General features: G+C 43.0%; 1 protein-coding gene across 1 annotated transcript in view; it reads right to left on the reverse strand.

The window, feature by feature from the left end:
• Positions 1 to 14,471, reverse strand: part of LACTB2 (lactamase beta 2) — a 43,402-nt gene that overhangs the window by 20,582 nt on the left and 8,349 nt on the right. The window contains exon 3 of the mRNA XM_002710464.5: positions 6,319 to 6,445. Coding sequence (XP_002710510.1) covers positions 6,319 to 6,445 — 127 coding nt within the window. The remainder of the gene's footprint in view (positions 1 to 6,318; positions 6,446 to 14,471) is intronic.

Here is a 14,471-nt window from a genome sequence, read left to right on the forward strand (position 1 = left end):
CTTAGGAAATCCAGGACAGTTATCAAAAGCTGCCAGTTGCTTTCTTTAAGGATTAAATTAGAAAATTTCTGAAAGTTACATCTGAAATCAAGGTTTTTTTTTTTTTTTTTTGTAAAGATTTATTTATTTGAAGGACAGAGTTATGGGGGGGAAGTTGGTGGGGAGAGAAAGATCTTCCATTCACTGTTTTTACTCCCCAAATGGCTGCAATAGCCGAGGCTGGACCAGGTTGAAGCCAGGAGCCAGGAGCTTCATTTGGGATAGTGAGCGTTGTAGGCAGTGACTTAACCCATTATGCCACAATGCCATCCACTGGGCTCAAATTCTACTTACTTATTTATTTGTTCATTCATTCATTCATTTATTTGACAGATAGAGTTAGACAGTGAGGGAGAGAGACAGAGAGAAATGTCTTCCTTCCATTGGTTCACCCCCCAAAATGGCCGCTATGGCTGGAGCTGTGCCCATCCGAAGCCAGGAGCCAGGTGCTTCTTCCTAGTTTCCAACGAGGGTGCAGGGTGGGCCATCCTCCACTGCCTTCCCGGGCCACAGCAGAGAGCTGGACTGGAAGAGGAGAAACTGGGACTAGAACCCGGCGCTCATATGGGATGCCAGCGCCGCAGGTGGAGGATTAACCAAGTGAGCCATGGTGCTGGCCCGAGGCTCAAATTCGTACTGAAAAACTTGTAACTTTCTATTTTTGACAAGGGTTCTTGGGAATTATTTCTGCCCCTGCTGCATTTCAAGTTTTCAACTGGCAGGTAGACAAGATCAACTGGACATTAAATACCTGAAGACTTCAGCAGATTTTAACCTTCTATTGATGGAACTTTTGCTCAAGAAGTCTCTTCATGTTAAGATTTAAAACAACTGGGTTTAAGTGACATTATAAAAATGGAAATTGGAAACCATGGAAATAAAGAAATTAAATGTTTTATTAATAAAGCTTATAATTAGAATTTATAATTTAAGAACAGATTATTTACAAATAGTCATTTTAAAATGTATGTATGATTATTTTTTCTTGGTTTGCCCTACCCCTCTTAAAATAGACTCCTATATTTATCTTAATCAGAATTCATTAAAATAAAATTTAAATAGAATTCAGATAATATAGAGATCCTTGGGATCAGTTTATTCCAAATGAATCCAAGAGAGTGTTCAACTGGGAGGAGGCAGTGACAGGAAGCTAGTGCAGGGGGCTGGTGGACACTGACACTGTTTTGTTTCATCATCTGAATGCTGCTCACAGGGTGGGTTCATCATGCTGTATGCTTGTGTGCACACTTTTCAGAAATACAAAGATTGAAAAAATGTGGTCCTTTTCACCTTGCTGGTAGTCAACTTCCAAGAGCTGAATATTCTTTTTTTTTTTTCCCTCTTTTAAATGAGAAGTGAAGAGACAGAGAGAGACAGAGAGAGCTTCCATTCACTGGCTCACTCCCCAAATATTTGCAATGGCCAGGTGTAGGCCAGGCCAAAGCTAGAAGCTAGAAGCTAGAAGCTAGAAGCTAGAAGCCAGAAGCCAGAAGCCAGAGCCAGAAGCCAGAAGCCAGGAACTTAATCCAGGTCTCCCACGTGGGTGGTAGGGACCTAAATATGTGAGCCATAACTGCTGCCTCCTAAGGTCGACATGAGCAGAAAGCTGGAGTGGGGAGCTGGAGGTGGAACCAGGACTCTGATACGGTTTGTGGGTATCTTTACCCACATTATTTAGCCTAGTGAATATTCTTCATATTCTTAATCTGAAAAATTAGGTATAGATTTAGTAATAGCCATGATTCTGTGATAATGATGATAAGCCAGTACTGCAACCCCCAAATGTTTGAGACAGAAGGCTCAATGAACCATTTATTGTCTCTACTCCTTTCATTAATTTGGCCCAGGGTTGGTGAGCTATGGAAGAAATTCAGTATTGTCAAGAATACTGTTTGAAAAAATAGTAATATTTGTCTCCCTTTGGTGTAATAAACAAATTATATGAAATGCTATTGTATTTTCTTTTTTTTAGTGTTTTATTTATTTTTTTATTTTAACTTTTATTTAATGAATATAAATTTCCAAAGTTCAGAATATTGATTACAATGGCTTCCCCCCCATAACGTCCCTCCAACCCGCAACCCTCCCCTTATACACTCCCTCTCCCCTTCCATTCATATCAAGATTCATTTTCGATTCTCTTTATGTACAGAAGATCAGTTTAGCATACATTAAGTAAAGATTTCAACAGTTTGCTCCCACACAGAAAAATAAAGTGAAAAATACTGTTTGAGTACTAGTTATAGCATTAAATCTCAATGTACAGCACACTAAGGACAAAGATCCTACATGAGGAGTAAGTGCACAGTGACTCCTGTTGTTGACTTAACAAATTGACACTCTTGTTTATGGCATCAGTAATCACCCTAGGCTCTTGTCATGAGCTGCCAAGGCTATGGAAGCCCCCTGAGTTCACTGACTCTGATCATTTTTAGACAAGGCCATGGTCAAAGTGGAAGTTCTCTCCTCCCTTCAGAGAAAGGTACCTCCTTCTTTGATGACTCATTCTTTCCACTGGGATCTCACTCGTGGAGATCTTTCATTTAGGTTTTCCCCCCCCCCCCCCAGAGTGTCTTGGCTTTCCATGCCTGAAATACTCTCATGGGCTTTTCAGCTGGATCCGCTTGCCTTAAGGGCTGATTCTGAGGCCAGAGTGCTGTTAGGACATTTGCCATTCTATGGGTCTGCTGTGCATCTCACTTCCCATGTTGGATCATTCTCTCCCTTTTTGATTCTATCAGCTAGTATTTGCAGACACTAGTCTTGTTTATGTGATCCCTTTGGTTCTTAGTCCTATCATTACGATCAATTGTGAACAGAAATTGATCACTGGGACTAGTGAGATGGCATTGGTACATGCCACCTTGGTGGGATTGAATTGGAATCCCCTGGTATGTTTCTAACTCTACCGTTTGAGATAAGTCAGCTTGAGCATGTCCCAAATTGCACATCTCTTCCCTCTCTTATTCCCACTATTATATTTAACAGCGATCACTTTTCAGTTAAGTTTCAGCACTTAAGAAGAATTGTGTATTGATTACAGTCTTCAACCAAAAGTATTAAGTAGAACAAACAAAAAAAATACTAAGAGGGATAACGTATTAAGCTGCTCATCAACAGTCAGGGTGAGGGCTGATCAAGTCACCATTTCTCCTAGTGTTCATTTCACTTTAACAGGTTTCCTTTTTGGTGCTCAGTTAGTTGTCATCTATCAAGGAGAACAAGTGGTATTTGTCCCTTTGGGATGGCTTATTTCACTCAGCATAATGTTTTCCAAATTCCTAATAGGGATCACTTTTCAGTTAAAATTTAAACACCTAAGAATAATTGTGTGTTAATTACAGAGTCCAACCAATGGTACTAGAACAAAAAAAAATACTAATTAAACTGGTTAAGCCACTATGGAAGTCAGTCTGGAGATTCCTCAGAAACCTGAAGATAACCCTACCATTCAACCCAGTTATCCCACTCCTTGGAATTTACCCAAAGGAAATGAAATTGGCAAACAAAAAAGCAGTCTGCACATTAATGTTTATTGCAGCTCAATTCACAATAGCTAAGACCTGGAACCAACCCAAATGCCCATCAACAGTAGACTGGATAAAGAAATTATGGGACATGTACTCTATAGAATACTATACAGCAGTCAAAAACAATGAAACCCAGTCATTTGCAACAAGATGGAGGAATTTGGAAAACATCATGCTGAGTGAATTAAGCCAGTCCCGAAGGGACAAATATCATATGTTCTCCCTGATTGGCGACAACTAACTGAGCACCAAAGGGGAAACTTGTTGAAGTGAAATGGACACTGTGAGAAACAGTGAAATGCTATTGTATTTTCAAAAGGAGCATTTAAAAAAAATCTGCCCGAATAATAACTGGTATATATATTACATTTTGTCAGTTATTGGCATAGTGAGAAGAGGAGGTTATTGGTTGGAAAGGGCACACAGATGTCTACTGCTTCATTTTTCTCCTTCTCATTCAACTGTTCACTTGCTTACCTCTTTATAGAAAATTACTATAGAGGCCGGCGCTGTGGTGTAGTGGGTAAAGCCAGCACCTGTGGTGCCGGCATCCCATATGGGTGCCAGTTCGAGTCCTGGCTGCTTCACTTCCAATCCAGCTCTCTGCTATGGCCTGGGAAAGCAGTGGAAGATGGCCCAAGTCCTTGGGCCCCTGTACCCACATGGGAGACCCAGAATAAGTTCCTGGCTCCTGGATTCGGATCAGTGTAGCTCCGGCCATTGTGGCCATCTGGGGAGTGAACCAGTGGATGAAAGACATCTCTCTCTCTCTCTGCCTCTCCTTCTCTCTGCATAACTCTGACTTTCAAATAAATAAATAAATAAATAAATCTTTAAAAAATTACTATATGTAGGGTAAATCTTCAGGGCTTTCCATGTGCCATGCACTGAGGATATGAAGAAGAATCTGGTGTGCATTTGTTTCAGAAAATGGGCAGCTCATTACTGAACCCATTTCCTCTTTTTCCAGGGCACAGAATTCCACTACTGATAGGGGTGGCGCATGACTGAAATGACAGCCGAAGAGCAGAAGGCTTGGTTTGTGACAATGCCCTGTGCAGTATACCTCCCGTGCTCGATTCTACCTGCTGGATTGAAAGCCAAGTGTTGAGGAAGGTAGAATGACAAGACTGAAGAAACCTGAGTCATGACTTGCAGAAGAGCCTCTTGCTAATCAGAAACCTCTTCTGGACTTCATGTTTGAGAAACAAACACATTTCAGTTTTGAGCCTTTTTATATTTGAGTTAATTTGCCATGGCAACAGGCATTCACTAATACTGTGAATTTAAGGAGACACCTACTGTACCCCCACCCAACAAACCACAATACAATTTAATAAGCACTATAATGAAATAATAAAGGTGATATAAAAGGTGGAGGAGGGAGCAGTTAATTCTGCTCTGAAAGAGCTTTTGAAAGAAGTAATGTGTGATCTGGACTCTGATGAAAACACAGATAGGAATTTACCAGGTAGACAAATAGGGAGAAGGGGTGATGCCTACTACAAGAGAAGATGAGCAAAGGCGAGAACACACACGATGTGCCCAGGAGTATGTGCATGCAGCTAGCTGATTACCAGGTCTTCGATGGACTAGGAGGACCAGCCAGAGTTGCTGTTTGGGTGAGAGTGTGGCAGGCTGAGGTGAATAAAGTGTTTTGCATGCAGTGAGAGGCAGTGAATACCTCAAGTGATATTGCATTTTGAAGAGCACACTGCAAAGGAGAAAGCCTTGGGATGAAGCAGGAAGCAGTGATAGCACACATGAAGAAGGGGTGGCACTGACAATTGCTTCTGTGGTAAAAAGAGACCTGATTCTATGTGGGGGGAGGGGAGGGGAGTGGCAACGGTGAAGGGCAGTTAAAGGCAATCCTGAAGCTTTCATATGAGGAGGCTGGGTAAAGTCCTAAGTTCCCAGAAAATCAGAAGTCAGAAGGCGAGTTCACATTGTGGGAGAGAGGGAGAGCCATAAGTAGTTCAGTTTTAAAATTCCTGAGTTTGAAATAGTCTCTGCAATTCCTCAGTCAGGCCACAGGGGGATTACGGATCCTGCTTAAAATGTTCTGAGTTCTGGCAGGGGCTATCCTCTGGAAGTGATAACCTGGGGAAACCCTGAATTGGATGCACAGGTAGATTCCAGATCACCCTCGGAGGAAATGCTGATTTAAAAAAAATTATTATAAAAAATGTGATCATATGATTCCAACAATTTAGAAAGAATTTGTGGAGGGGTAGGTATTGTGGTACAGCAGGTTGAGCTACCACTTGGGATGCCGCCCACACCCATATTGGAGTGCCGGTTTTTATCCTGACTCCTGTTTCCAGATACACCAATTCTCTGCTAATGTGCCTATGAGGCAGCAGGTGATGGCCCACATGCTTGGGCTCTTGCCATCCAGATGGAGTTTCTGGCTTCTGCCTTGCCTTAGCTCTTGTTGTTGTGGGCATTTTGAGAGTGAACCAGAGGATGGAAGAAGTCTGTCTCCTCTCTGTCCCCACTCTGCCTTTCAAATAAATACATAAAAATTCTCAAAAAATGTATACAGAGTGAAAAGTCTTTTCCTATTTCTCAAGCAACCTATCTTCTCTTCCAAGAGTAAATGATATTACCAGATTTCATTTGTGTCTTTGTTGTATCTGTCTTGAGGCATTCTTCACATGTACAGATCTGCATATATCTGCCTCCTCGCCCTTTTTATACCACATACACATGGTGCCCATGCCGTTTTGACTAAAGGATGTTCACTTACCTTAGCGTGGCTCCCTCCGTCTTAATCACATCTCCATCTCTCAGATAAACATATTGCTGCTCTCCATTTCCTATCCTTTCTTCTCTGTGAGGAGTCCGTGGGAGTTTTTTAATGCAGTAGGTAGTATCTAGTCACAAGATATGCAAAATAAATGAAGTCACACTTTAAATAATAGATAATTCAGCCATTTAAGAAATGAATTTTCAAAGATTTAACCCTTGGGAATGACTGCATAAAGAGCTAAGAGACAATAGAAAGTGGGGTGAATTACGGCAGCTTTTCTCTGGGATAGAACTATTTCATATTTCTCAATAAAAGAGCTTTTTGTTCTCTCATGCCCATCTAGGTTTACATAAAAGTATTGTGTTTTTCTAATCACTCCTGAACTGTACAAAAATTTGAAAGTAGTTCACAATCTCAGCTAGCTGTGACATCAAGTGTTGAAGAGGCAGTAACACAGAACCAGGGAACTTTTCTCTATCTAAGTGCCTGACATAGAGTAAAGAAGTCAGGGTAATAGTTAATAACAGAGGAATGCTGGGAAAAGGCCTTTGCTGTGATAGCTGAAAGGGAGTCCCAAACCCAGAGCTAAGATATTCAACCTTCATAGTAAGCTTAGGGGCTAGTGTGGTGGCACAGTAGGTTAAGCTGCCACTGGCAACACTGGGATACTTTAGTGGAGTGCTGGTTTGCGTTCTGGCCACTCCACTTCTCATCCAGCTTCTTGATATAGTGCCTGGGAAGGCAGAAAATGGCTCAAGTACGTGGGTCCCTGCCACACATGTGAGAGACCCGGATGAAGTTCCTGGTTCCTGGCTTAGACCTGGCCCAGATCTGGCTGTTGTGATCACTTCGGAAATGAAACAGCAAGCAGGTGGAGGATCTCTGTCTCTCCCTCTCTCTGACTCTTTCAAATAAATAAATCTTAAAAATAAAACAAGTTTAATAATACTCCCTGGCACAAAGAAAATCAATTAACCAACCAAGAGTTGGGTACAAATTATTTAAATAGCATAACACGTACATATATAAGTACAATGACATTAAAGCACTTAAAATACATTATAGTTGGCCATGCCAAGATGACTGCTGGCAAGCGAGTGTCAGTTACTCAGGAATGGCTTCGAAACCCACCTGGCAACAGAGCCTGCCTGGCAACAGGCAGTGATTGGTGAGGGCATAAACTGCCCCTTGACCAGATTGACTGCCTTGGCTATATAAGCTGCTGTACCAACTGAAATAAACGAGTCTGTAGGCTGCTTGCCTCTGGCCCACTTTCACTTGACTCCCAGTGTCTGTGGTGACTCCATGCCTCTTGCCCCCACCGCGCTCCTTCTCTCAGAATGAATCCACAGCAACATGTGGTGCCCAACGTGACTGAGAGACAGCGTGTCGGAATCGGCGAGGTCCTCCCTTGATTTCAGCAAGTAGGCCCCTCGGTGTTTTGTGTGCTGTTTGGTTCTGTGAGGGTGAGCACAGGACACCCTCCTACACCCCCTTCCTTGTCCTGGTTCTCAGTCGAAGTGACCCCAAGTTAGGCACACACCACCCAGAAGCCTAACACCGCTTCTCTGCTCCTCCTTTTACTTTGCATTCGCCCAGCGAATTCACATAAGGGACTGATCATCCCAGAATTTGGAACCAAGTCATCTTCGCTCACTCGAGAGAGGTGATGCTCCGGAGACACCATGTGGGCATACGGCCTTGACCTAATGAATCAAGGAAATCCCACAGGACATATGTATGATCTGACACACCACTGTCTGTTCGTCTTATGTAGGGACCCCCTGCATAATGCAATCAGCCACTGAGGTGCTAGGAATTTGTTGTGTTATGGCAATAGTGCTGTGGGTGTCTTTCCTTTGGCTAGAGTTGGCGTGGCACGCTGCTCTTAAGCATTCAAACATGGGAAAGTTACCCCCCTCTCAGAAGCCCAAACAGATGACCAAACATAATGAATCTGTGTGTGATAAGAGCCTGTCACTCCAGGCCTCTGCCTCACAGGCAACAGTTGATGACTTGGGGAGAGAGAGCTCCTACAGTGAAAATGACATGACAGCAGACAATGTAGCAATGCCTTGTCAGCTACCCCGCGAATATCTGTGGGATGAACTTAGACGACCTCAAGGCAATAACCCATGTGAGGTCATCCCATCCGCACCCAGTGAGGATCCCCACATTTATGGCAGTCCCCAGGCACCCCAGGCTGTTGGCTCGTGGATATTTGTGATCTGTAGTGAGGACCGCTTGCATTTGTGAGAGCACATCTCTTCCCCATGAGGTCATGGAAACCTCAGCAATTAGTGGAAAGGTGGTTCCCGTATCTCCACTGTCACCTTGCCATGTTACAGGCATGATGACCTGATCAGCATCCTCCAACGTCTTGGAGGTTGGGCCCAGGTGCTGTCTTCCAATGTTGCATTTTCCTTGTGTCCCTAGCTTTTAAGACAGTGGCATCTGCCCCCATATCAATTAAACCTGGAAAGGCAATGTCATCTAAGTATAGGGTCAATTGGCCTCAGATTGAAGATGGGCATCGACCAATTAATGGTGAGGGGACTCCCTCTTTCTTGCTGGACTGAGGGCCACCCTGCTGGGAGTTTAAAGGCTTGGTCTTGTAATATTTTGCCCAGTGAAAGCCTTTTTTACATCTGGGACACAGCGTTTTGAGCTTGCCCCGTCTGTCAGCATTTGGGCAGTTTTGCCGTAGGTGTCCCATTTCCTAACATCCCCAACAAACTGGAGGATCATTAGACTTCCTTGTGTTCAGTTTGTTAATGGCTGCAGTTGGGTCCTGTATGGGTGTATCAGCAGAGTTTACCTCCTTTGTAACTACTATCCATTTAGAAATGTCTTCATCACAGACTGGGGTGATTGCAGCTTTTGCATCTTTGGTAGCGCCTTCTTAAGTTAACAGTTTGACCAAATTGTCTTGATCCGGGCCAAGTGGTAATCTTTTCTCTACTGCCTCCAAGACTCTGGCAAGGAAATTGGGGAACCATTCGCCTGGGCCTTGAACTAGGTTTCTAAAGAGCTGACTATAATTAGGAGGATTTATATTTTTTAAGGCTCTAAGTGCCAAATCTCTGACCTGATCAAAATAAGCAACTACTCCAATGTGGGCCTGTTCATGAGGATATATGTAGGTGCCGCGGCTTGTAAGCATATCAACGTTTACTGCAATTCCATAGGCAGCATTATTCCTCGCCATGGTTTCAGCCTCTTCCTCATAGGAGGCTTTTCACTGTAAGGACTGTGGTCTCAACAAACATGCTTTGAGCACTGTAACCCAGTCAAAATGAGTTTGAAGGTTCGCTGTCCATTGTATGAGCAACTGTTCAAAGTAGGGAGAGTCAGGGCCTGATTCTTGAGAAGCTTTTTTAGCATAGTAAGGTCATTTATGGGTGTTGGAATCTAGGGCCTGAATTCTGCGTCCACTCCTACATTAACAGCAAACATGCAGGTTGGATGGAGTCAGTGCTTGGTCATACATTATGTGGATGATACCTTACTTGTTCATGAGAATGCGGCAACTCTGAAGGCCTACATGAGACAGTAAGAAATTTACAATTCCTGGGTTTGTTATTACCACAGAAAAGGTACAACATTTTCTTCCCTTTCAATTCCTGGGTTATCAAATCTCCCACATATTTCCAATGGGCCCAAACCTAAAATCAAGCATAAATACTCACTTAATGAACTTCAGCAACTATGCGGCCAAATCAATCAGCTGAAGCCCTTCTTTTCCCTAACACCTGCAGAGCTTAGACCACTATTCTATTTACTGTCTGGGCGGCGCCGGCCCAAATTATAGTATTTTTATGGTACCACTTGGCAATAAAAATGAACAAAGCTACTGACACATGAAACAAAGGTGAATCTCAAAAACATGTTGCTCTGTGAAAGAAACCAGTCACAGAGAGAGCCCTTCCTCAAAAATCATATTGACATCAGCAGCCGAATCCACTACAGAAAAGATCAACACCCAGTTGTCAAATTTAAAATCCTTTAGATATGACCCTCAGGTGCCTCTATTTGCCATAACCATATCTACCCTCAAGGTCCCCTTAGGAGCTATTTGGCAACAACAAGTACCACTTTTTTGCACTCACACAGCCTGGAGCGAGTGTTGTAAAATAGTTAACAAAGTAGATGCCATCCTTATGATGGGACTTAAATTAAGATATTATGCCAATAAGATATTTAACACAGAGCCAGACATAGTGGTCCTACCCCTATCACAATTAGAACTGTCGACATTGATGCAGAATAGCATGCTCTTTCAAACTTTAATGATAAATTTCCCAGGACAGGTTGACGATCACCTGCTGGTGGACAGGCTACTCCAGATGTTACAAACCTAAGAAATAGACTATCCAAAACATGCTTTCCCTGCTAATTAACCTATACCCATGGCACTGTGTGCATTTACGGATGCCAACAAGTCACTGTTAGGAATAGTGATTCAATCCTCAACAGAAAAAGGTAAGATCCATGTAGTACCTCACGGGGGATCAGTACAGTTGGGAGAAATAAAGGCAATAGTCAAAGTACTACTCCTTTGCCAGGATGGGCTGGTAAATATATTTTTGGACAGCAAATATTCAGTACAGGTAGCAAAGACGATCCTTTTTGCAGTCTTTAAGCCGACCAATAAGCCAATTGGCCAGATGTTCACAACATGTAAAGAGCTAACTGAGAACAGAAAACACCCATGGTATATCTCACACGTAAGATCACATACTGGGTTACCTGGCTTTATTTTCCAAGGCAACAAAAAAGGTTGTTTTATCTCCTGCAACATGGCTTCCATTGGACACCTAGAACAAGCCCATATTCTACACCAAAAATTTCATATGTCAGCAAGCAACATAAAATTGCTTTTCCTGGAGCTAACAATGAGGCAGTGCAAACACCTAGTACGCTCTTGCAAGAATTGTGCCCCCCCACCCCCCACCCCGTTAGGCCCACTGCAACAAGCAGGAGTGAACCTGTGAGGGCTTGCTCCTAATAAGCTCTGGCAAGTGGACATCACCTCCATTAGCTCCTTTGGTAAACTTAAGTTTGTCCATGTGATGGCAGATACTTATTCAAAGGTTGTATTTGCAACAGCCCAATCCGGAGAAAAGGCTAGTAATGTGATAAAGGCAGTTAAGTCAAACATGCTGATTCTTGGTGTCCTCTGGACCATAAAGACAGATAATGGGTCAGCGTATACGTCACAGGAATTTAATTCCTTCCTGAGGTCCTGGAACATACAGTCTGCCACAGGTATCCCATACAACCCATAGGGACAGGCAATCATTGAAAGAACTTATAGGACAATTAAAGATCTCTTACAAAGACAGGAAAACAATCATATGCCCCCAGACCCACAGATTGCTTTGTCTGAGGTCCTTTTCACTATCAATTTTCTTACTTTTGATTCCCAAGGGGTCAGCCCAGCTTATAAACACTGGGGATGCTTTCCATCCCAGACCCCGACCCCTATGGTTAGGTGGAAAGACCCCTTTGACAGGAGAATGGAAGGGACCACACACTCTGCTAACCAAGGGCTGAGGATATGCTTGTGTCTTTCCAGAGAATGTGGGACAGCCCATTTGGGTACCAGCCAGAAACATCAAGTCTGCAACTGACAGTCAACCAGAACCAGCTGAAAAATACTGAGAGTCAGCCTTGTTAGCAGAAGCACCTGCTACCTATTGTCAAGCTGCTGCTTTATCACCCTGCCCTGAGAAACTGCCCACAGCCACATTCACTATTGTTTTATACCTCACTAGCTCTGGTCAGCCACTCAAACAGCCCACAGCCTGCGTGCCATCATGCCATTCCTGATTACCATTGTTCCTCATTCCTACCCCCATCTGAGCAAGCACTCCTGTGGTCTCCCATTCTGAAGGCTGGTTAGTCAACGACGGGTAAGAGTCCCTGGGGGACAACCTAAGACAGCCACGTATGGAGACCACATGGAAACAGGGTCAACAATGGTATGGCCAAGGATAATGCCTCCTGTTGCTCAAAAATAAATGAAAAGGGGGAAATGTGGTGGAATGAGAAGTCCATGCCAACATGGCTGCTGGCAAGCAAGCATCAGTTACTCAGAAATGGCTTCAAAACCCACCTGGCAATGGAGCCTGCCTGGCAACAGGCTGTGCCTGGTTAGGGCATAAACCGCCCCTTGACCAGATAGACTGCCTTGGGTATACAAGCTGCTGTACCAACTGAAATAAATGAGTCTGCGGGCTGCTTGCCTCTGGCCCGCTTTCACCGACTCCTGGTGTCTGTGTCGTGACTCAGTAAAGACCAGAATGAGAGACAACAAACCACTTCTTAGTGGGCTAACATTTTAGTAGCTATAAAAAAATCATGTCAAATTTCTCTTCTATTTTCTTTTAATAAATTGAATAGGTAATCTATTATATATATTTATTATTTTTATGGAACCCAAACTATTTTAATTTTATGAAAGTGGATCAAATGCCCAATTGAATGGATAACCAAATTATAGTTTTTTATTTTTTATTTCATTTTATTTTTTTATTTTTTGACAGGCAGAGTAGACAGTGAGAGAGAGAAAGACAGAGAAAAAGGTCTTCCTTTTGCCGTTGGTTCACCCTCCAATGGCTGCTGTGGCCGGCGTGCTGCGGCCGGTGCATTGTGCTGATCCGAAGCTAGGAGTCAGGTACTTATCCTGGTCTTCCATGCAGGTGCAGGGCCCAATGACTTGGGCCATCCTCCACTGCACTCCCTGGCCATAGCAGAGAGCTGGCCTGGAAGAGGGGCAACCGGGACAGAATCCGGCACCCCGACTGGGACTAGAACCTGGGGTGCTGGCACCACAGGCGGAGGATTAGCCTATTGAGCTGTGGCGCCGGCCCAAATTATAGTATTTTTATGCTACCACTTGGCAATAAAAATGAACAAAGCTATGACACATGAAACAAAGGTGAATCTCAAAAACATGTTGCTCTGTGAAAGAAACCAGTCACAGAGAGAGTGATTTTACATTCTTCCATTATGTGAAATTCTAGAACAGGCAAAACTAACACATAACTGAAAGATAGCAGATCAGTGGTGGCTGGAAGTTGGGGGTAGAATCTCTATAAATGGGCACAGAGTGATTTCTTTCTGGAGAGGTGGAAGTCTATAGCTTGACTGGAGTGGTCACATAAGTTATTTATGTTTGTTGAAACTCACCAAACTGTACATTTACAGTTGGTAAATGTTGTACAGTTGTACACCAAACTACATTTACAATGGGTATATTATATGTTTTTAAATTAATGCCCAGGGATGGGCATTTGGTTTACCAGTTACATTGCCAGTTGAGATGCCTGTGTCCTGTATTGAAGGGCCAGGGTTCAATACTTGCTAGAGCAGCTAGAGCAGCTGCTGGGAGGCACTGGTGATGACTCACATTCTTGGATTCTGGACACCTACATGAGGTACCTAGATTGAGTTCTTGGATCCCAGCTTTGGCCTCAGCTCAGATTGGACCACTGTGGGCATTTAGGAAGTGAAAAAGCAGATGGGAGTTCTGTCTTTCAAACAAACAAACAAACAAAAAAACAGATAAATAAATTCAAAACCCAATACAGTTGATTTATAAAGGAAGATAAATAGGTCAGAAATATTTTAATTTTTCATACTGACACTCATGCTAAAAAAGAGTTAAGTGATTAAAATTAAAAATTCTCAGAATATCTTTTAATTCATAAAATTTAAAGGGTAAACAGATAAACATCACACTGACAGATAATGAATTACTGTGGCTACAGTCCCCTTTTATTGGAAGAAATGAGGTAAGAGGGTAAAAAAGTTATGTTAGTTTTTATACCTGGTAGTCTGGTGATACTGGGTTTAGTAGTGGAAACTACACTAATCTCCCAATTATAGTCTCAAGACCTAAAAAACCACTACCTTCAAAATATTTAAAAATATTAGTTAGGGGCTGGTGCTGTGACATAAGCAGGTTAAGCTGCCACCTTTGATGCTAGTATCCTGTATAGGTGCCGGCTTAAGTTATAGCAGCTCTACTTTAGATCCAGCTCCCTGCTAATGCACCAGGGAAAGCAACATAAGATGATCCCTGTACCCACATGGGAGATCTGGTTAAAGCTCCTGGCTCCTGGATTTGGCCTGGCCCAGCCCCA

This window comes from Oryctolagus cuniculus, chromosome 6 (assembly GCF_964237555.1).
Source record: "Oryctolagus cuniculus chromosome 6, mOryCun1.1, whole genome shotgun sequence".
Lineage (NCBI taxonomy): Eukaryota > Metazoa > Chordata > Mammalia > Lagomorpha > Leporidae > Oryctolagus > Oryctolagus cuniculus.